The sequence below is a fragment of the Grus americana genome, chromosome 4, assembly GCF_028858705.1.
Source record: "Grus americana isolate bGruAme1 chromosome 4, bGruAme1.mat, whole genome shotgun sequence".
Taxonomy (NCBI): Eukaryota; Metazoa; Chordata; class Aves; order Gruiformes; family Gruidae; genus Grus; species Grus americana.
Window position 1 is genome coordinate 52,166,719 of NC_072855.1, and position 24,277 is coordinate 52,190,995.

At 42.0% G+C, this 24,277-nt stretch overlaps 1 protein-coding gene across 3 annotated transcripts in view; it reads right to left on the bottom strand.

The window, feature by feature from the left end:
- Positions 1-19,408, bottom strand: part of HPGDS (hematopoietic prostaglandin D synthase) — a 30,884-nt gene extending 11,476 nt beyond the window's left edge. For 2 of the 3 annotated variants that reach the window (XM_054825493.1, XM_054825491.1), the window contains exons 1-2: positions 19,281-19,408; positions 8,229-8,370 (exon numbers count right to left, since the gene is read on the bottom strand). In XM_054825493.1, coding sequence (XP_054681468.1) covers positions 8,229-8,361 — 133 coding nt within the window. In that variant the 5' untranslated portion in view covers positions 8,362-8,370; positions 19,281-19,408. Of the gene's footprint in view, positions 1-8,228; positions 8,386-19,280 lie in introns of all 3 variants that reach the window. The other variant, XM_054825492.1, reaches the window with a different exon arrangement.
- Positions 19,409-24,277: the final 4,869 nt, after the last annotated feature.

Below are 24,277 nucleotides of genomic sequence, written 5' to 3' on the forward strand. Positions count from 1 at the left end.
CCCTAGTAGGAGCGCCACTGGGCTGATGCTGTTGTCAACGTGACTAAGCCAGCCTCTGTAGCCGTGTCAAAACACGGTGATCTCTGCTCAGGTTGGGAAAATACAATTGCTTCATCTAGAAACCGAGCAGATCATTTTGTGCTGTGTTTATGTACAGGGGAAAGTCTGAGCGCCATGGCTTTGACTGACATTTCACTTTGTTGGTCACTACAAGTCAAATGAAAGTCAGTGTGCTTGTACAGATAGATTATTCTTTTTAAGAAACCCTTGATAAGAGCAAAATGAGGGAGGGATCTTTCTGACAGTTGAGGAACATGGATTAAGGTGCCAAAGGCAGGTGAGTGGCAGAGTGGTAGTAATCTCTCATGTTCTGTTTCTCAGGAATTTGGCCACTCCTGGATTCACTATTTTTTTAAATATTCCTAGCTGTCCACAGAATTCAAGGGAATTGCTACTCTGTCCTTGAAAATATGAGTAATGCCTACAAACTGCTTCTTCCTCAGTGATGAGCTTATTTGATTAAGATCTAGTTATTCTTTCCTGGAACAGAAACTGAGTTTACAATTAAAAATATACAAATACAGCTTTGCTTTGTGTGCAAAAGAAATATTCATACACTTGCGTGATTCATCATGCGAGTATAAAATTAATAAATGACAGCAGATTTTATTGTACATTGTGCCACAAGCCTAAAATGTCCAAAAGGCGTTTGATTTATAATCAGGCTTGGGGTGTGGTTTGTCTTTTTTTTTTTTTTTTTTCCAAGAGGCACCATATCTATTGCCATCATTACTAAACAATGGACTATTTAAAACAGATGGTAAATGGGAGGTGTTCCTTCCTTTCTTATGTGTTCAAAATGCCATTTGACTTCTTCTAAAGAACAGGAAAACATTTGTGACTTTAATATGAACAGATTTATTTTTCTTGCTGATAGAGTGTATGTATATGACTATACACTGACTTTTGTTGAGTATTGAGTTAATAAGCTGTAAATGAGTGCAGTTCTGAGAGGTCTGAAGAAAGCACGCTTGTGCTGCGCAGATACTTGTAAAAATCTGTTGTTTCTTCTTTGGTGCAGGGGATGCTATTCGTGCACACCAGAAAGTATGGCAGATATCCAGGCTGCTTTACAGCTCAAGAAAATAGCAAAGAACCTCTCCTCTCTATTGGAGGAAAAGGTTATAATGGTTATAAAGTTGCATTTTCAGTCTGAAAAAGTCTAGGGGGAAAAAAAATAAATCTCTGCTTTTGAATCATTATTATCCATAATTCATATAACAAAACCAAAGTTTTTAGTAACCTGCAGTGAAATGTCTTTTTGCTCTTGTAACTTGAAGAACAACTTCCTAAATTGATAAATTCATAGCAAAACCAGATTGATTGTATATATAAGTTTGGCTGTTGTGGGCAGGAATGTGTTCCCTGTGAAAACTGGAGATTTCTTTTTCCAAGTGGAGAAGAAGGGGATGGGTTTGTCACGCAGTTCATCCTAAGGAAGGATGCGAAGATCCTTCACCCTGGATGGGTGCAGTTTGATGGCTGGAGGCAAGGTCAGGATTTGACAGATGACCTCGATGTGGTCTCTAGACACCTTGCCCATAGCCCATTTTTTGAAGCATAGCAAAACCCACAGCCAGGCCATCTACTCAGAGGCTCCAAACTACAACAGAAAACCATCTGTCTGTACATGAATTTAAGCAGTGTTACCCTTAGACGCATGGATATTGGCTTCTGTGGCTTGCTTTGAGTGAGCATCCTGTGGTACTTTTTGGCTGTAGCTCTGCTCATTGACAACACACTTTCAAGGAACATCCGGGGATGTCCAAATGTGCCATGTGTATAAGCATTGTATTAAAACTGTTAGACTTTACACGTTTTTGGTGAAAGGCACAGTTTGTGCGATTCCAGATGAGCAAAGGGCATAGGTCAGTTCCTGCCAGGCTCCTACATCAGGTGAGCAAGTGGAAGAGGTTGCACGTGAAGCCAGTGCGAGAGGGATCTCATTTGGGTACAATGAGGGTTGTGGGGGCAAATCACGAAACAGCGTGAATCGGAGAGCCATCACGAATGAACGGTTGAGCCAAAAAAGTGCAGATTGGAAGGCCATGCATGTCATTTTGTTTTTCTTTAATCTCGGTTGATTATGGAGCTGCTGCATGCTTACGTCAGTTTATACCCTTGTGTATCCATACGGATGTCCTTTCCATGTTTTTCAAGATGATGTTGTCTTTCAAAGTTTCCGACTCCCACTTGAGCAAATACATTTTAAGAAGCAAAACTAGAAAAATCTGTTGCAGTCATCATACAAACAGCGTCATTTCCCAGGCATGCACAAAATATATGACCTTTCCCTTTCAGTTTCTGCTTGCTTTGTTGCTCGTCTGAAGTTTGTGTTGATTTCCAGATCTAGATTGAAAAACTCACTGAAAAGAAGAACAGGGTTTTTAAAAGGCATACTGTTTGGATAACTAAATCTGTTGTACTCTTTAAATTGAACTTTCATCAGCAAATTCTTGCTTTTCCTATTATCTTGGTTATTCAATGCTTTTAACTATTCCGGTCCCGGCATGCCTGTAGGTGCTCACTAGTGTTCAGGCCTTCCCTTTGACCGTGAGCTCCTTGCTCAGCCTCCTGAGCACGACCCAGTGGATGGTGCTCATGTGGGCCAGTTTTGCTGTCAAGGACAGGGAGGAGAAACACAACGTGGAGCTGAACACGGGTCTGTCCAAACCTGGCTGGTTGGCTGCTGGTGTGGAGAAACCAGAGCTTAGTGCGGTGCTATGCTTCTCACTGCTATTCTTCCCCAGGCAGTGAGGAGCCCCTTCACAGATACAGTTTTTAAGTTTCTCCTTCCCTTAGCTCTTTTTTCCTTTCCTACTCATCTTTTCTTCTTCTTCATTATTCTTCTCCTCCTCATCTCTGTTCTTTCCTCCCCACTCGCCTCAGCTTTGCTCCCAAACATGAGTTCAGGTTCCCCTATTGTCTCTTGACCAGCGCTCCCGAGTTCACCTCCTCTTTTCCACACTTCCTCCTGGCTCTGTTGAAACCATCCATAGCCTTGATGCTAAGCAGCCTGTCTTTAAGTATTTGAATGTTGCTCAAAACCTGAATAATTAACAGGTTTTCAATCAAGCAGCTTAGATTCATGTCAGAGTAAGGCAGCTGGATTGGTCAAAGATGGGGGAAAATGTTACAGCCATGCTTCTTACTAAAATCTCTCTGTCAAAGTAAGTTCTTTGCCTTGAAAACTAACCATAACTGCTTTTCCTTTCCATTAATATTTAAACTGGATCATGAGAAACAAATATATGAGATACTTTGCATCTTCCAATAAGAAGTATATGAAAGATTTATTTTTTGTAAGGCTGGGAGAGGAGCAAGGCCCCTGGGAAGTGATTGGCCTGGAGCTGGAGGCATCCAGAATCCAGATCTAGAAAGGGATGAACAAGATTGTGCTTTGATCTAACCTCATCGCAGCTTCAGTGCTGTAGCTATTACAACTCATATTCTCGTTGGAAGCGATTGCTAATTTTACCCAGCGATAGCTATTTACACCTCTTAGCTAGAGCTACGCAGCAACAAGTCACTCGAGAAACAGGACAGCTGCTCCCTTGGGGAATTCTTGTCTGCTGCCAGGTGCCTCTCACGATTTATCTATTATGTCGGAAGTATTTTCAGTGCAATAATTAGTCTGCCAGGTTTCCTGAGGACCTTTCAAGCACCATTCCACCCCTCTTAAACAGTTTACAGGACGTTTACAGCAGTCAGTGTAACGAAAGCGTCCTTTGCTATGATGATGAAGCCGGTGTAATTGCCATTGCTTCAAATTCCCTGAAGGAGCCACAGAACAAAAGCTGTTACTGCATGCGAGCCTAGTATCTCAAGGGGATGGCAACTCTGTGCATCATTACAGTGGATTTTCTGCCAGATCGTGACTTAGTGCAAATGCTGCTTTTTGTGAGGAGCCTGTTCTGTGGCAATGCAGATCTCGGATGAGTCTGTTATGTGACAGCATATAGATCTTGAATTGGCTACGGTTTAAGTGGTGGCATGGTCGTGTCAAAGTCTGTTCCAAACGAAATGTAAAATGTGAGTTTGTTTACTTATTTAAATAATTATTGACTTTATATAGAGTGAAGGGTCATGTAAAGCTTCTACTCGATATTTGTCTGGTTTTTAACATTCTGTGCTAAAGCTAGTCAATGCTAATACCTACATACTAGCTTGCTTAAGCTTCTTTATATTATAAACTAGAATCCTTGCCTGAAATCAGCAACTGCAAAACTTATGAAAGATGATCTGATTAGTGACAGAAGGGAAAAAAATAAATGTTGAGATACAGAAATTTTAATTTCAGAGTCTATAAGCCAAATGACATAAGTTTTAATGTTATAATATGCCTCCCTCTCGTACAAAAAACCACCACTTAGGCATAAACAAAATCAAGTGAGACAGTATTTATAGGAGTGAGGAGTTACTTATTTGCCTGAAGGACCATTAAGATGACAGCCTGCTGGGAGGAGCCGCATGAAAAATGCCAAAACAAACCACAAAAATCATCACACTCCTCAGTCCGGGTCAAAATTAAACTTGCAGCAGCCACAAGTCTGCTTTCTAAATGGCCTTTATGCACATTTTCTATTTTCCCATGAATTTTACAGGAGAACTAAGAAATAAGTCTTTTCTTCAGAAAAATGACTGTATTTTCTGGTTTATACGGTATAAGGATTTGGCTGGGAGGTTGTTTTTTGTTGCGAAACCTTACTTGAATTTTGTGAAAATTGATGAAGCAAACCTATCCTCTGAGCCAGAGACCTGACTCCTCGTGCTCTTAGACAAACTTGAATTCTTTGATTTGTTCCCTTAGCAGATAAAGAAACATGAAGTGCTCTCCTTGTCCAAATTTCTTCCCTAAGTACGTTTTTCTTTATCTTATTTCATAATACTTGAAGTTTTTAAAAAGAGAGACATGATGTTGTACTTGCAGACTCTGCAGTCAAAACTGCTTTCAGATCTTTCATAGGCGAGTGGGTAAATGCAAACCTGGTGTATGCATGTGTGCATAGCAATTTGTCTGGTATTTCTTAATCTCACTCCAATATATAATTATGTAATTAGTTCAATTAATTGGGCCAGTTTTAATTATTTTTGAGGGTTGCAAAATAAGCGGTGTACCAAATTGCTATTACATTAGCTGCTGTTACATCAAATGCAGCTGTAATTCCCCTTATCATTGCTAAATAGTTAACCACCCTTCGGTTTTCACCAGGATGAGACTGACTGGAATCTGCCACTTTATTTCTTTGCAAAGTACGCCCAACCCAGGTAAAATGAGGAGGGGAAAAAATAAAATTCTGAGCTTCATAAGGAAGATCTGAATACAGGATATGAATGATAATAGTGTAGAAGATCTTTCATCAGAGTGAACTATGCTTTTGTAAGCGCGATGTGTTGGATGGATTCCCTCATTTCATACTTACTGTTGAAAACAGCAGTAGCTGAACTTTTTTGGCAAGGACCCTGTTGCCTGCTTTCCTGAGGACTGGTGCTTTGTCCTCTTCAATCCCCACCTCCGCGGAGGGAGCTGAGTCGTATTTTGAAAATTCAGGATAGCAGAGGATGCAAGCTGTTTGTTTTCCTCATGGCGAACGGTGCATCTCTGCTGTACGCAATATTGTTGTAGTGTTAAGACACACAAGCCCTGTAACCACCTAGTCCCTAGCTAGGATGCAACCGTTTCTTGTGTTGAGTTGTGGCCTGCAAAGTCAGTGCTTAGGTACCGTGGGGCAGATTGGGGCAGTGGTTATTGGTCGTCTTGTACAGTGTTTACTGCAAAGTCCTGCTGCTACCTTTTAGTTAGAGTTTTGCTGAATGATTTGCCTGTGGGAGATTATTTTGTCTGGAACTACCATGAGTAACATTGCTTCACAGAGGTGGAGGAGGAGTAGGAGGTAGTCATCAGTTAGTCGATCTCCAGACAATTTCCTTAGCAGCATTATGTTGTTACGCATACAAACAAGATACCTTTACTCTTGTTTTAGTTGATGAACATCTTAACTTGCATATTGTCTGCAATGCAGATGCCACTGGCAGCAAATGCCATCGTTACTCTGGTGCTTGAGCCAGGATTCAGGGAGCCTTCCAGAAGCAACCGTCACGTTCCGTGTCATTTCAGACATGCATCCAACTATTTCTTTGCAGGTGTATGTTTTCCTGGTCAAATAGCACAATACATTCCAGTGCCCATCTGCTGACTGACTGGAAGCATGTGGTCTACAGGAGCCTGGCCTTCAAATAACTCCTAGGCCAGCATAAATTTTGCACAGATGATTTCACATAGCTGAGAGCAGCAGCTCCCACATTTTACTAAACTTCTTAACTGCTTTGGAATTTCATCTAGGGATCAGTCACAGCAGAGGCTGCTGTGAAAGGCCGTTATGCAGAGAAAATGAAAAATCTTCATTAACCCTTGGTAAACCTGCTAACAAACTTTTCACATCACAGAAAGAGAAACAAAGGTGTCCAAAGGTTAAATGACTTGACCAACATTCGTTAACGCAGCAGATACAGCTACAAACTGTATGGCTTAGGATTTCTAGGATGCCTCTGCTCCCAGTGTTTTGGTGGTAACGGTGTTGCAGCTGGGCATACACTTCTAGTGAACAAGTACCGTATATATAAAGCTTCACTGGGAAGTTCATGATGTGAGCACTGAAGAAAAGCATAGGAAGGATTTTCCTGCATTGTTTCTTGTGCTGGCTTGGACATTGGGGACATCATTAATATTGATTGACAGATCTGCTGTTAGAGCATCTTGTCGTAGGATATAAATGCCTCTGTGGCCTTTCAGTCACTACTTATGCTTTGTCTTTTTAATTTGTCTTACTTAAAAATCAGTATGCAAAACTCTACATGGAATTATACTTTGCTAATATTCTCTGAAATTTATTTCAGGACATAAGTGGCTGTGTGTACGTGTGAATATGTGCGTAGGTAAGTATGAAAAAGGCCTGTGCAGAGCTCTCCTCTATTTCCTCTGAATTCTCAGTGTCACCTTTAGCTTCTGCCCTGCTTCCTTGAGAATTGCAGTAGGAGAGACATAAAATATATCACATAGTCAACAGGTTCAAATTCTTAAAAAGAAGAGGTTTCTGGAGTCAGCCATCTCTAACTGACAATATCCCATTTCCACTGCTTCATTTGCACTCCGCTCTGTGGGCGGTTAGATAGTGGTTTCTGGATTTGAGCACCACAGATGGGCTTCAGCTGCCACTTGGAGAGCAGCAGTGTTTGAGTGTTTGTTGTTCAAGTCACTGCGAACATTATGAGAAAGACCAAATTTAACTGCACCCTACAAGAATTTGGTAGTCTGTTGGCTGGGCTTATTAAATGGTGTGAAAGCCTACCAAGAAACACATGGAAATCACATTGTGCATTAGTTGTGCATTGTCCCCAAATTAAAGGCTTTATTCTTCATTCTAGATGTGAAAAGCGTCATGGCCTGTGTAGCAAAACACAGGCCAAATCCATGAAGTGAAGACAGAGATATCTCTGATTTCATATCCCCAGTCTCCAAACTCAAGATCTGTTTCCTTTGAACTAAGGTTAATTTCATGAACAATAGCTTTAATAGCTGGAAAGAGATTACTTTTAACTAAAACCCATGAAACGGAGTATTGTAGCCTCTCAGAAGGGCTGTTTTTAGGAACAATGATATTCTAGCACCTCTTTTGATCCTTTTGTGTTCTCTTTATCAACTGATTTCTTTTGGTTGTTTTTTTTCATCACCTTCCCTCTCTGAAGACCTTTCTGGTTGCAAAGCAGTGTCCTCCTTGACACGTATTTCCAATCTGGCTTTCTAAAACCAGGGTGAAGGCTGTGATGTGGGTCTTGAGACCAAATACTCCAAAGAAGCTGGGAAGATTGACATGCATTTGGTCAGCTTTAGGCTCACAAAAGCTGAACTGAATTGATAAGGAGTAAAAGCCCAGCTGGATGACAGCAGGTAAGTAATTTTAGACTGTCTGAAGATTTGGATCCGGACTTCTGTGAGAACATCAGTAATGACATTTTGGCTGTCTAGTCAATAACATTCCCATAGGCTTCATTAAAGCCAGGAATTAAATGTGTTTCTGGTCAGGAAACGTACAGTTACTTCCTCAATTGCTTTACTTTTCAACAGCATGTCTAGCAGAGCTTTGAATATAAGATCGCATGCTACTTACTTGGTTTGATTTTGGGCCAGTCTGCTGCTTCTATCCGGTGGTCTTCATACTTCTTGCCCGAATAGGCAAACAGGTAACGGCTGATTTCTGCTCGTCCTCGCAGATTGAAATATGTCAGCTTGTACTGTGGCATGCTGGATCCCTGAAAGGGAAGACACTATGTTGCTTCAGATATGAGTAACTCAACTCCTTTTTACACCATATGCTTGTTGTTGAAACAGATGCTTGTACAATGCAAAGGACGTATTACAGTAAGCCATGATGCACTTTGCAATTATTGCATTAGTCACACCTTTTTTATTCCCCCCCACCCCCCGCCCCAGCATTTGTCAGCCACAATATTCAGATGTGGACAATGATGGTTAAACCTGCAGTTTCTCCTTGTGTATCTCCAGAAAGATGGCCTGATTTTTTTTCAGACGTATTAAGAACTTTCAGCTTTCATTTACTTTTGTTGTGACTCCAAACTCAGGTCATTTTTATAAAGTGTTTTTCAGAGTTCAAATCTAAAACCACATGCTGTAACAGAGGATAGCTGCTGTCTTGAGCAGCAATTTTGTTCAAGCCTGCCCTGCTCAGCCTCTATTTCCTTATAGAGAACTTCATCCAAGACCACATCATGAGAATTGTCATGCTGTTGTGATTTTTCTCATTAACTATTACCCGAGTTGCATAGGCAATAGACCCAAGTTATTTTAGAAGGAAAACTTGCTACAGAAACCAGACTACATTGTTGTTTTGAGAAAATCGTCATCAAATTCTCGGATTCTTGTACAAAAGCCAAAAAGAAAACTTGAAATTACTTTGTTAGGTTTTCGTGTGATTTTTTTTTTTTCCTTCCATTTCCTTGATTCTTACTTTCCAGTCTCTTTAGAGGCAAGCGAATACTGCTGATTCAGTCTGTGTTTGGAGAGGATACGACCTTTAACACGCCAAACCCACAGTGTCTGCTTCCCTTCTCTGGGGATGTCCACCGAGCTTTTTTTCATGAACAGCAATAGAAGTTCCACTGTCCTGAACTTTCTACGCCACTCACACATGGCTCCAGTTTCTCAGCTACCTCTAGCCTGCCTTAGCGGAAAGTAGTCAACGGCTGGACGGCATTTAAAAGCACAAAAAAAGAAGATTTTTAAGGTACAGTCATGAGGAAGGCAGTAGACAGCTATATAGAGAGTGGGCTGGTGATGAGTGAAGCATTACATTTCTGGTGGCGAGTATTTTGAAAGAGTCTGATTCTTACTGTGGGAGAACTTTATATACAAAGACATGTATAATCAGGAGTAGTGAGATGATGTAAAGAAAAGGGAATTTTGGCTGAATATCAGGAAGTCTTTCTGGCTGTTGTAGGCTATGGAATATTTTGGTCTGTCAAGGAAGCAGTGGAAACTGTTGTTTGAAATGTCTAAAACAAAGCTAAACAAATTTCTAATGAATACACTGTAAGGAGTAATCAAACATTTGCAGTGCTGATGCACATTTAAGCCTATGAATTTTTTTCCATCTGTGAACAAAAAACCCCAACGCTACAAGGAGTTTACCAAAAATATTTGAGATTTTAAAGGCCTCTATAGCTTGATTGTAAGCATGTTTTTGTAAATGTTTGTTGGTTTTACTTTTTATTTGCATTCATTGTCATATGTCAGGAGTAGCACTTCCTAAACAATTCCACATAGGTTTCTAAAGGAAAGAAATAGTTGTGTTCCGAATAGCTTTTGCCAAACGTGCAATGGCAGTTGTTGGGCTTTCTCCTTATCCTCCTTTACCCCATTCCCCCAGTGCGTTTTCTAAAGGAACAGAACATGAGGAACCAATCAAAAGAATTTTAAAAACACCCAAAATGATTAAATGATTGAAAAATGTCACTTCTAGGGAAAAAGGTCTATTTTGGGTCTTTGAGTTTGTGCTTTTGTTTTTATTGGGGGGGACAGGGGAATCTTTAAAACTATTTAAAATTTTTTGAGGGTTTTTTGTTGTGTTTTTTTTTGTTGTTGTTGCTGTTGTTTCGTCATGGCTTAAAAGCACTGGAAGACATTGCTGGGGAGAGAATCTTATTGCCCAGACTTTCAACCATTTAGCCACCTGCTTAGCGCTATTAAATCTGTCTGGGTGAGTTGGTTGCAAAGCCTAAGGGTGTACAAATGCAGGAGGGGGCTGATTTTACCACGAGTACATGGCTGGGTCCCACCTGTACACCTGCCCTGCCCTACATGGACAGTCAGCACCTGAGGAAACTTCAGCCCCAGTTTTATCACATGCAACTTTCACAGCAGTGAACTCGACCAGTCCAAATTTACTATGAAATTAGCTTTAATACTTTGAGGTTGTTGACCCACTTAGCTGATTTTCCAGCTTTTCTCTGCAGCTTTCTTAAAGCCAGCTTAATTGGCTTTAACATACCTTTAGACAAAAGATTAGTGGATCTCGTGATTAAATTAAGCTTTTGGAGCCACTCAGTGACAAAGTCAAACAGAAAATCTGAGAGGAGGTCAAAAGTGTGTAAAAGCGGCATCCTCCACATTACTCGTCATTCAAAATTCAGATTGAAGTTACGAGTAGGCCAGATTTCAAATAATTTAAAACTGTTCATGTCTTTATGGAGATATTGTATTACCTGATGAATTTGGGATGCTTTTATTCCAGTTGAGACAGGACTGAGCAATCAATTTGAAAACTTCAAGCAAGATTAGAGTGAAAAAAGCAGAGCCCAGGAAGGAATCGGCATCGTTCTCTGAGAACTAAAATGCTGATTTTCAGGTAGCACTAGTACAGAAAAGAAAAAGCACTGGCAGACTGGAAAATGTATGAATGTACCGGAAGGACACGGAAGCAAACAGTCCCGATGTTTGCAAGTTATGCAATACTTTTGCTTTTCCTGGATGACAAATTGATTACATGTCCCTGCTCTGTTTTAAAGGGTAAATCACAAGCACACCGCCTGCATCTTGCCTGCTCAGGGTGAGTTTCAGGTGTGTGCCCAGTGCTGCTTCTGCCAGCCGGTGCGCAGTCCCGCACGCCCAGCCTGAGCCTTTGCCTCCTGAAAGCAAACACTGGACTTCGTAGAGGAACAGTGCGTCATCTCTGTTTTGGAAAATCCAGCCCTCAAAGTAATACAAGGAACAATTCCTCAGGCTAGTAACAGACATGGAAACCTGGATGCAGATGCTCAGTATGTGAATTGGGAAAAAATGCAAACAAAAGGCAGCACTTTATTTCACCTTTTTGGATGTTATCAATATTTGAGGTGACAGGCAGCAGAGACCTTTTCCCTGAGCTGGGGTAGAGGGCAAAAAACTGCCTAAATTGAGCTATCTGTTCACATCCATCCAAACTCTGACAAAGGACCTCGTGGTACAAAGCCCCCTTTAATTGTACTTTGCACTGTGAGAAACGTAAGGGTTTTCTTGCCTTAAGGTTTCATCATTGTAGGAGGATTTTAAAAAACCCAACTACTCCCTCCAGCAAGCAAGACCAGTAGAGTTGGGTTAAGGTTTATCTGGGTATTTCTAAAAAGCTGGGACTTGAACTGTCTGTATGCATATTTGTTTAACATGAGGGTTCTTCATTAATTTAGGAGTCACTTATGGAAAGCATCGCGGTAGCACCCGACACAACGCTGCCCCAGGCACAGGCCTGCCAAAAAGAGGAAACTGGAGGTCTCAGTTGCCTAGTGTCATCATCCTTGCTTGAATGGCAACCAGACCAAGATGTGGTCCTTGAGGGAGCTCTGTTTCATTTCCCTCTGCTAACACAACTGAGGGCTGCATCTGTGAACTCATGACCTGTGATCGGCCACCAGGAGAGCAGGCTGGACCTCAGGATCTCCTGGAGGAAAGCCAGCGCTTGCTGAAGGATGTGAGAAGAGAAGGCACTGCCGTGTCTGATTAGGAAGGTGAAAACATCCCTCCGAGGACTAGCAAGTGATGATTCAGTCAATGGATACCTCTGTTTATTTTATTATAAGATTAAGCTGTTATATCAGTTCAGTGCGTTTGGGTTGCTGGAGCTGATATTATGCATTCCATTTTCATGATTTTATAAGATGAAAGTATGACAACTAATCAGCTCCCACTCACATAAGCCTACAGGTATCTTTCTGCAAAGAACCGTCTTGCTTTATGAAGTGTGAAACAGAGTTTGTGCCCTCTCTAAGCAATAATCTAGCCGAAGCTGAAAAGCTTGGTGGATGCTTTTCTTTCTTTTTGTTCTTAGTGCTGCTTTTAAAGCAGTTTCTATTTCTTTACAAGATGTTTCTACAAAGACTGGAAATTAGATGAGTAGGTTTGAAATAGATGCATACCCGACAGCCTAATTTGGGTATCCTACTGGTGTGGAGGGACCACTACAACTTCAGCCAATTTATATATTTACTCATGTATTTCTGTGATGTCCTAGATGTACTGTGTCATGTATACAACTTGAAGTTCTTATAACTAGTATCAGCTGAACATTTTCCATTAATGGTAACACTGGGATTTCAGAGGGAAAACTATTCCTTCTCTTCCTTACTCCCAGTCACAGGACCCAGTAGTGCTAATGTCAATCAGGAAACTCAATTTAGAAAGGGAAAGGAGAGAAGCTGGCTGGTTCTATGGGGATTTTTCTTTGTATATCATAGAATCATAGAATGGTTTGGGTTGGAAGGGACCTCAAAGATCATCCAGTTCCAACCCCCCTGCCATGGGCAGGGACACCCTCCACTAGACCAGGTTGCCCAAAGCCCCATCCAACCTGGCCTTGAACACTTCCAGGGATGGGGCAGCCACAACTTCTCTGGGCAGCCTGTTCCAGTGCCTCACCACCCTCACAGTAAAGAATTTCTTATATATCTACTCTACATCTGTCTTCAGCTTAAGGCCATTACCCCTTGTCCTATCACTCCATGCCCTTGTAAACAGTCCCTCTCCAGCTTTCCTGTAGCCCCCCTTTAGGTACTGGAAGGCTGCTATAAGGTCTCCCTGGAGCTTCTCCAGGCTGAACAACCCCAGCTCTCTCAGCCTGTCCTCAAAGGAAAGGTGCTCCAGACAAAGGAGTCTTTTCACATTAAGGAGACTTTTTTCCTTAGGCTGTTATGTCAGGAGTGAAGCATGGATTTTTGGTTCTGATCCTTAGGGGTTGGAGAGACTTGTGTTATTTTATGGTGTACAAAGAAAAATTTGTGACCAGGAAAGAGACTTTGCCTTACTTTGCCTGAGAAACATGAAGAATGTTAAGTTCAGTTTTGCCTGTCTTGCTTTTTGTCTTTCTCAGATATGTGAATTCCTCATCCCTGTAATTGGAGAGTAGAGTATTAAAGCAGCTTTCTTCTTCCTCAATTTTAAAAGGTTTCCCTGTCCAAGTGAGTCTTCCTGCCTTAATTTAAATTCTCAGTTTTCAGAGGAAGGAATCATAGAGATAAGACTTAAATAGCTATTAAGAAGGCAAGTAAAGAAAAGCTTTCAGCTATAACTTTATAAAATGCACTTTGCAGTTTTAGCAAGGTAGAAAAGATAGAAAATATCCATGTCCGGTATTTCTTCCTTTTTATTTAACCAACTTAACAGTCAAAAGGGTTTGGGGAAAAGTGTGCTTGGTTGCCTTCTCCTGCTTGAGCAAGGCTGAAAGGGCAGGAGCCAGCTGGAAAGCAGCCTTGCCCTGTCTGCAGAGCACGGTGCAGCTCTCCTGGCTGCCGATCAAACCGGTTGCTAAAGGAATGCCTTCAATCTTTTCCCTTGGGTGAAAAATTATTCTCCCTAAAGACTCTCTGAGCTGAAATTACAAACGAAAGTAGTGATTTATTGGCCCTTCTTGGAGAGAAGAGAGTTTGATGGGTGCCAGCAAGAACCAGCCACGGGGGGGCTGTTGGTCGCCTTCTGACTCCTCGCCTGTGAGAAAGGTTGATGACTCTGCCTGGCGAAGGCGCTGGCTTCATCCAAGCTGCTTATCCAGATGTAACGCCAAGACAAATAACTTTTGCCATTCCCTGGAAAAAACTGAGGGGTACGGTAAGTATCTTCCCTCAGTGGGAAAGCTAATGACTTTGGGATTCCCATTAGGAAACAGAGAATTGAAGAATCGGGATCGTCCTCTCTTATTGCACAGCAAAAAGGAAAAAATGCTCGTTTTCCTTTTCTTGAGCATAAACTTCGACTTTTAACATGGAGTCAAAAATATTAGAGGCTTAAGGGATTTTTAAGCCTTTGAAAACTAAAAATAGTAGTGATTTGTAGGTTTGTGGGTTTTTTCCTGCTGAATTATGTTTTTATTAATTCTTTTTTAGCAAAGAAAATAAGAAAATTTCCTCCCCTCTTTTGGGGAGAAGGATTGGACAATATTGGCAGATTAATGGAAGACTGCAAGTCTTTCAATGGAAGACTTCCACAGCAGTCTGTGTTTTGGCAGAGAATAAAATGAAAAGCTTTAAGCAATTAAAATCTAATTTCTGTCAGCTCTCAGTCTGACGAAAATTGTCTTTCAGAAAAGTGATGGTCTCTTTTTTCCACTCCGCCCCAATTATAGAAAATAAACATTTTAATTTGATCCCTTCATTTTCTAGGCCAGATAGGAATCTGAACCTTAGAGAAAAGAGAAAAAAATCTGCACACTCTTTTTCTCTTTACTACACAACTCATCTGAAGTAAATGTTTATGCCATTTGATGTATGGTTGAGGTTTGAAATAAATCGCAAATGTAATGTGGCCTGATGCTTCTTAGTATGATTTTCAAGATTAGATATATGTATGGCTTAAAGCAGGTTTGGGGTTTTTTTTTTTTGGGGGGGTGGGATTTTGCATGTGTGCTGTTTATTTGCAACCTGTGATGGAAATTAGCCTCCTCACATGAGAAGAGTTTTTAAGGCATTGCTGTGGGATTACTGAGAGGTATTAATGAGTATGTCAAGTTTCCTGATGAGTAAAGCTCCGCTGTGTGAGCAACGGCTTTTTAAAGCCTGATCTGTCAGTGTGTGGGTTTAAAAAACAGGCTGTGGGAGAGCTTAAAGCAATTACCTGTCCAAGGAAGCTCCAGGCTTGGTTTGCTGATGTGGGAAACTGGAGCTCTAGAAAAAATCCTTCAAGAACACAGGGGAAAAAACACATCTCGGTGAAAGAAGAGGATTCGAAAAATACTTGTTCTGAGAGATTTTTTTGAAGGTGAGTGTCCAATGTGGCTGGAGAGTGAATGGGTGGTCACTGTCAAGACTGCTGCTGAAGGAGAACACCGGAGTCCGCTGGGTTTCTCCAAGCCACCTTTGTAGCTGCTGCTCTTCATGTGACTGCCCCTCGGGCAACTGCAGTCAAAACGATAAGCATTCAGGTATTGGAAGGTCACCCCATTCGTTTCAACCGAAGCGAATGAGGAAGCGCTTACGTGTCAGCAGGTACAAGGAGGCAGAGAGGCGGTGAGGGACGGGGCTTCTCTGGGCTGCCTCGGCTGCTCCTTCTGCCTCGTGTGCCAGGCTCTTCGGTTTAGGGCCTGAGCAAATGTGGTGACTTAGCTTTCTGTCTCATCCTCAGTCTTTTGATTTGCAGCTGCTTGGCCCCAGTTTTATGTAAAGAACTTTTAAAATTGTTTTGTGCAGCCTCCCAAGCTATAATGAACTTCAAATTAATAAATTGCACACCTGAGACCACAAAATACTGGTTAAAAAAAAAAAAATTGCAAGAGGAGAGATCTCAGGAAAGATGCAGACTAAGGATTGGTTAGGATAATTTCTCAGGAGAGACTATTTAATTCTCTTATTTTCTCATCAGATGTTTTAAGACTCCCCTGAGGCATTTTGTGGTAGAACAAAAGCCTAAATAATCTTAATTCTTGCCAACACCAGTCATTCCTGTAAAATTCATGCCTTGCATCTCTCTCTGAAGTCTTCAGATAAATCAGCACCCCCTCACAATATCCCTTCAAAGCAAAGAGCGCAGTTGTGAGTCACGTTGCTGTGTGTTAAATGATTCAGGCAGCTCTCCAAAGGCAGCTGCTGGTTTTGCCAGGATGATTTCATGTCCATTTCCCTAACTGTTAAGCTTGTCCAGCGTAGTGATTTGTATAACAACTGTATTGCTCACCTAACATCTTTCCTTGGATGTGAAAAAATTAGCTTTTCTTCCTATCCCAGCCACACGTATACGTGTATGTGTACAAGGGGGAGTACAAATGCCAAATCCTTTCCTCTGTTAGTCTAAACTACTTTGCTCTTGAACTGCCGCATGCTGCGAATCCGCTGTACAACTTGCCAAAAATAAACAAAAGTACAGGCATGAAAGAAAAAGTTAGGTAGGTTTTTCAGCACAATCTATGTTCCCTGTAGCCGGCACAGGTGAGACCAGGCAAGATATAAAACTCACTTTGCAGAGTTCTCCAGCATCACCCACCAGGTCTCCTGGTCACGAATTCCTGGTGTTGTCCCGCTGTGCCCTTGGGATGCCTGGTGCATACCACCCTACCCAGGAGGCACCAGCGCAGTGAGCTGGGACACAGATCTCGTGTAGTTTCAGATACTTTGAAATTGTTTGCACAGCCAGAGTGAGCCTGAGGAGACCCAGGACCTAGCCAAAGTGCTCTTTGGACATTGCCAGTCGTCTTGAGAGGACCAGCGCTGGCAAGTGTGGACTCTGCGTAACACTTGGCCAGAAGCCTCAGGACCACCTAGATTTGGCCGTAAGTGGTAAACATCCAAGCCCCCATGCATTCTGTTTGCAAACTGCTTGGTATGTAAAACCCTAACCTATGTGTCCCTACACGTAAGAAGAGAGTACTTTCTGGGAAGCAGTTTGCAGCTGATTTCGCCTTTGCTCATGGAAACACCAGGCAGAGTCTGGCTCTGGGGCAGTGCCCGTTGCTGCAGGTTCCCTGCTCTGCCCCAGAGTACCCTGGCACAAAAAAAATGCTTGTTTACCTGAGGCATACAGTTACAGAGACTGGTGTCCTACATTTGTTCTTTCCTGTTGTTAAGCATCAGCTAAAGAAAGACTGTGAGACAGATCGAGTGATCCTTTCTGTGTACCTTTCTTCATTTTTCTTCTCCCTTTGCCATCTGCTACCCAAATCCAAAGCATAGGTCTGTCTGGTATTGCTGAATGTCCTTGGTTGCGCTCCTATCCCATTTCATGCTCATGCTTTACAGCGTCGTTCCGGCAATGTTTTTAGTTACTTCTAAAGAGGTGTAAAATGAAGCATTTATTCTTTTTTTTTTTTTCCCCAGTTCATTATTGTAGCTTATTTTATGGGGGTTTTAGCAGATTGACTCCAGATAAGTGAGATTCTTCAAAATGATGGCACTTTAAAATGTATATATGGGATTTGGGAGATTCTTTTTTCTAAGTGGTAAAAGGGTGAAAAATCCACCTGTTTGAGATTTGCAGCGTATGCGGTAAGTCTTCAGCTGATGTGAACAAGCATAGCTTTAGTGGCGTGGCATGCCACTTGCTGATCTACCACCAGCAATATGTTAGTGGCTCCCAGGCAGTGTAATCACTTGCCGTTGAGATTCTGATCAAAGGTATTTTGAAAGTGAACGTCGTCTTCAATTACTTCTGCTTTCAAACTTGCTTAAGAGCAAACCCTTAGAGCAGCAGAGTATGTTCATCAGTGGCACAGGAGTGTGCTGCACCGAAGACTGGCTAAAATGCTTGTGTGTGCAGAAACCCAGCACTCTAAGAATTACTTTGTGTATGTTTTTGGTTTAAAATTTGGAGAGCTTCAGTCTTATTTCTATCCAAACAGATTTGATTGTGTGTCTGGGTGTGCGTGCATCTGTGGAAGGGAGTAATTCACACTATGTATGCATTTATAGGGAGAGGTGGATTCTATTTGGGATTAAAGAAAACAAAAGAATAAACAAAAGTAAACTCACGAAAGACCTCTGCATCTTTTTTTTTTTTTTTTCCCTTTACCAAAGTTGCAACTTTTGAGGATGAAAATACCAGTGTTTACAAACAGTTCTAAGGAACATAGAAGTCCAGGGAAAATATAGCTACGGTTTGTTTGCTTGGATGGTTTGAAATGAGCAGTGAATAAAGGATAGCTTTTAACAGGGGAAACGTGTGCAGGAGGGTTACGCACACAGGCAAATGATGGCAGTTAGAATTAAAAAAAAAAAAAATCCTGAACAGCTATTCACAGTACCATTTTGAAGTAAAAGACAAAAATCAACAGCAAAAAAACCCCCCAAAACAAAAACCCTGTGAGTTCTGATAAGGAGAAAACTGGAGCGAATGGAAGCAGATGCAGGAGAATTTTCCTTTAAGAATAATGATGGGAATTGGGATGCGAGTGTGTTAATCCATTGCTGAACCAGAATTCAGGAATTTGGAAAATGGACAGAACAGTGCACAAAAATGACCTGGAGGAATTTGTTGGTGTTGCTTAATATTGATCTGATGCCTCTGACATTAGTCTAGATTTGGTTTGGTTATGTAAGCGAATGCATTTAAGTCAGCCTTTAGGTCTAATAGAATATTGCTTTGAAATGGTTTTTCACGTACTGAAAACTCCCTGCAGAATGCCAGAAGCTTCCCCGCACCAATTTTTTTGCTGTTATGCTGATGAGATGGTCTTTTCTTTGGAAAGCGTCTCTCTGACACGTACCCTGATTATCCAGGTAGCTCAGTACCGACAGCACCAGGCACTGGTGAGAAACGGGGGCTTGCTGTAGCACCAGGCTAGAGATCTGCCTCTGTGCCTTTAGAAAAGCAGTTCATAATTGCTGAAGTCTGATTGCAGCAGTGCGTGGGATGGTACAGATGTCTTATGTGCAGCAGGCAGTTTAAAGATGCTTGTAAGTAGTGACGAACGTATATAGATGGGGTACTTGGGTTACGCTTGCAGCCGCTGCGTAGAGCTCGTGGTTATCCCTGGCTGCACCAGCAGCACGAATCAGAGAATGATGTTGAATAAACCTAACAAAACTCTAAAAATGAAATACTCTCAGTACTCGCTCTACACGTAGCATAATTTGACGAGACTAACCCCCACGCAACTGGTATAGCAGTAGCCCTAGGGAGGGCAGAATAGGATTAGAAGAAAGGGGAAAGAGAGGAGCCAGAGCGTGGCGGTAAGCGAAGCCAAAACAGGACTCACTCTGGTGCTGCGACACACGGTCCCTTCCTCCGTGCACAGGACTCCCTCTGAGTGCCGGCCTCAGTGGAAAAGGCTTACATATACACTGTTTTATTAATATGCAAACCACTCCCCGTGACAAGTATGCCATCATGACTGACTCTCTCCCCCCCCACCCTCCCCCCAGACACACACAAAGCAAATGCATCATTCCCTCCGATAACAGGCAAGCTTTGGGACTTTTTTGGACTAGTACAGCAAACTGGGTGCTGGAGGTTTTCAGCTTGCGTTCAAGGGCAAAAAATACTTTTAAAGTGCCGGTTAAAAATAAATGAATAAATAAAATAGACTCTGAGGAGCTGAGTCAGGTTATGGATATTCTTTTAAAATGTAAAAAGTGTCGAGCAAGCCAAGAAACATCTGTCTTAGATTATTTCTAACTAATGTGAAGCTCTCCAGTATCTGATCTAGTTCTAGAACAATGCCTTAAATAGTTGCAATCTCATTAAAACAGAGGAGCTAGAAATAAAAACAGGCAAAAAAAGAAAATATAACTTCCAGACCTTTGTCATAAAGAACAAAGCGATCTAAGATTATTTTTATTTTATTTTGCTGTTATCAGTGAAGAAGGGGAAAGAGGATTCAAGCAAACTCTGAGTAATGCACATTAGTAGTTGGAGCTCTGTGATGTTAGTGCTTCTCATCACTTGTGGATGTTGAGCTTTTTTGTTTGTTTTTTTTCTTTTTCCAGCTCACTTGTACTTTGACCTTAACAAAGTCCGTTCAATATTGCTGTTCTTTGCTTTTCTCTTTGTGTGCGACCAGAAGGCAGCAGCACTGGAGCAAAAGTCTCTGGTGTTAAAAAGATAGGTCTGATGCGTACCGCACAAATCTGCGTTGAGGCCTCGTTCGCTTTGTATGAATAAACGATTGTGGGTGTTCTTTGCAGGTGCAGAGAGCAGCGCTAACCAAAGCTCTCTGCCCTGGAATGAGGGGGTGCCAGATCCTTACAGCTCACACCATTAATCATTTGCCGCAGGTCAACTCATTTGCATATGCAATACGTGGTTTCCCTCGGTGTCAACAGCTGAGTTTTCAACCACCACCAGCCTTTACAGCTAAGAGAAAATTTACCAGAAAAAACCCCCAAACCCCACCCAAAGTGTCTTCTAATTGGGACTGGTGTAATCTGAGTTGTGAGCCAAACTGTCAAGGCCAACCTCGGCAGTGGCATTTCCTGGCTTTTGGATTTGCCTTGATGGCTTTAACATTCCTTCTCTCCAGCATGACAATGCAGGGGCGGTCGTTTTGAGTACCTTCCTAAAAGGGAAGGTTAAAGTGGTTTAACGAAAACCCTAATTCAGGAGGTTTTTATTGTTCATTGTACATAAAGCAGCCTCTATGGGGCATGCCAGTTCCTTCAGTTGCAAAGAAGCGGCTGAGGTTTTTTCCTCCCCCATTTCTTTAGCAGACAACTGAAGCAATATTTATGGTTCTCAGAGGGAAGTAAATGGAAGTGATATGAAACAAACTTACTTTACAAATATTTGCAAGATTTTGAGCCGCTGAGTTTAATTTATTTGAAGTTGGAGCAGAGTGTGGAACACAGTGGTATGTTGCGGGTTCTGGGTCTCAATAGGAAAGCAGAAGATACTCTTCAGGAATTACTTTCAACGGACAGCAGTTTCCTCCTACCTTGGCAGAGCTGCCAGTGATAATACGTGGTAAAGCATTAGTAAGAACATTGGTAATCTAGCGTTTAATTTCAATGTGAAATGGTTAATGAGTTAAAACTATACCTTCACTCCAAGAGTTTCCTTCTTCGAGCTGGTATAAAGCACAAGCACTTCTTTGCACTACGATTATACCTCAAAATGACCGACAAGGTAGTAAAAAGCCCTTTTTCCCTTTGCCTGCAGGAAATCTTTAATGTGGATGTGGGAGAAAAGCTTTGCAAACTTTGGCAGAACTGTGCTGAGGACCGATTCTTTAACTTTGTGTTTTCGAATGGGTAACTGGGTCCCTGTCCAGTGGAAGCGTGCTCAGGGCACACGTCATGGGCAGGCGTTATTTCCTCCCCTCCACACTGCTCTGAATGACTTAGGGTCTGCCAGGGAGCGCAGTTATACAAACGGTGGGATTTACAAAGCACCTATTACTTGGGTGAGTACAGCTCTTTACACGATCAGGAGGTAGGTTTCTTCTCCTGAAGAGAAAAGTAATTCTCCCTTTCTGCCAGATTCTCCTCCATGCAGATGTGAATGATCAAATAAATTCCTGCGCTTCCTAAAATAGGAAGCGATTTGTGCCCACAAGTTTAAAATAATGAAGTTAGTAATGCGCTGAACTGATTTAACCTTCGCTCCCTCTGTTGATGATTTCTTACAGATTAAGCTCTCCATTTCTGTTGGCCTTTCGGCCTGCAACAGCTGTTGATGGCATGAAAAATTTGCTGAACGGCCAGTTGTATGCAGTCGAGCCCGGACTGTGTATCACAGTTTGTTGCACAAGGCTCTTTGCCTAAAGTGTCTTTTGCTTCTGTCCAACTTTGGGAAGATTTAGGATTGGGAGAACAAACCGGTCAAGATCATCTACTAAACGAGGCATATATAAGATCTGGATGGAGAGATGTCCATTCAGGTCAGACACCTTCCCCTTGGAGCGTGGCAGAGGCGTTTTTGTAGCAGGATCTGTGGTGAAACGCCCCGCGACTCAGCAGTGTGCGTTTTGACAATTTGGTCAATTTGGTCATGGAGCAATACCTAGTTTCCTTGTGGTCGGCCGAGCCCCTTGGACAGCTTTGCAGGTGTGTGTCTGGCGATTTTTGGAGTCACAGGTCAGCACAAGGATGCCTTCCGTGCGTTTTATACAGGGGTGCAAAGACATTAACTAAATGACATGTTTTTCTTGGTCAGCATAGAGGCTCTCCTCTCAATTTGAAAACCCTAGATAAATGCGGAGGAAGCCACGTGGATTAAAATTAAATCCAAGATTTAGTTGAGCAGATGTCCCTTTCAGAGCACACACAGGCTATTAGGGGATGAGTACACTACAGGGCAGATCTCCCGCCCCGTGATTCCCGAAGCGTTGCGGGATCGCTCTGGCTATTGACTCGCGGCCAGCCCTTCCCCACCTCTTCCTTCCCGGTTGCTGCTCCACCTTGCACCCCAGCACTAACAGTTAAGCAGAAGATTTGAAACAAGACACAGCATCTCCTGCTTTTGTCCGTGTTTTGCTGTAAGTCTCTACAGTGAGATAGCTTGCTCGCTGCGTGTGTCTGTAGAAACAGCTGCAGCAGAAGCGTTTCCTGGTGGGAATTCGTTTTGGGAACAGTAAGGGTCCAGCTTCCCCGAGCTGAAATGGGAGTAAGGGCATGACTGTGCTGCAGGCTTTTCCCTGCTGGAAGGGAAATCCTAACCACGCTTCTATGGCGAGCCAACTTTTGCTCTGGACAAGGCGTGACCATCTTACTGAGACTGGTAACCTGCATTTAGTGCATCTCCTTGTGTGTCCAGGAGAATAAATCCACACAAGCCAGAGGATTCACTATAAAGTTAGATACAGCCATTGTGTTCACTTTTGTAGCAATTTCCTTGCTCTGTCCTTGCAATTTATTTTTTTTAATTACAGTGTTATGCTGCTATTACAGACTTGAGCAAATGAACATTTAATATAAGATATAGGAAGTCAATAATGATACCTTTCATAATTTTTAAGCCCCTTAATGGGGGATATTAGGCCTGTATTTAGAAACCTGCCAATGCAGCAAAGGCACTTGATCTTTTCTGTTTATATGTAATAGAGCTCAGGCCTATTTGCCTTCTCTTTTAGCAAGCAGTAAATTCAGCCAGGGAAACTGAGCTTCAGACAGACCTAATGTTTGGCAAATGCAACTTAAGTTCACGGTTTTGCTCCAAGAAGTGCTGTGAGGGGATTGAAAATACCAGGTAATTATTTTTGGAAAAGTTGACGCATTTAAACTTTTTATTGTGAATTAATGTTCTTGTTTCTTTTTTCTAATTTGAAATATAACCATTAAAGAAAAAGGTGAGCGTACTTTAAAAACACCATCTGTGTGAATATAAGCACATTCTAACATTTGCAGCTTGCTTTGCTCATTTCATAAAAAGTATACAGAGGGGTCATGAAAAGAAATTATCCATTCTTAATCAAATGTCCTTCCAGTGTTCCTGTAGCTCTAGTGAAAGGCAATGTTTAATGATCAACGAGATCATTAAATGAGCAATAATGAGATTTGCTTTTGAAGCAGAGCAGCTTAGAGAAGTAATCAACTACAGAGAAGCCTGCAATTTGGGGGGGGTTGGGTTTAGCTGCTAACTTTTTTCCTCTGCTGCTGGCAGCAGGGAGCTTTTGTGCATAGAAGAGTGAAAAGCATCAGCTGAAAGATTCATCTTCACATTGCTACACAGAGAACAAAAGCAGTAAAAAGCAGACCTTTAGGCACAGTTGCATATGTCCAGAAACGATCTCTGGGATTTATTCCTGGGAAGTAGGAAAGTTCACGGGTGCAGATGGTTGTGTATGGAAGACCCTGATCCAAAGCCCAGAGAAGCTGGCTGAAGGCCTCGTGCTGACTTTGGTGGGCTTTTGTCTCAGGTCCTGGTTTTGCACTTGAGGATATGAGCAGGGTTCTAATGGCTCATTTAGTCGAAGCATTTGGAATTACTTTTTTCTACTTAATTTGCTTCAGCTTTCCATGTAAGTAATGCTCAATCCTGAGTTAGCTGGTAGACTGTTTATTTTCTTTATCTTAGCACTCCTATTTATGAGAAACTGGCCAAGATAAGGAAAACCCAGTTACCCTATAGAAAGCATTTAATAATAATAATAGCTTCTCTGGCTTAGCAGAGGAGCAATGACACCCTTCCCAACTCACAGGGAGTTACATGCATACATGACATCTAAGCACAAATTCTTGATGAATAGCCAGAGGGTCCATCTATTCAGAAGATGAAGATCAGTAGAAAGACACACAGTGGAGGTCCTTGGTACGTCAG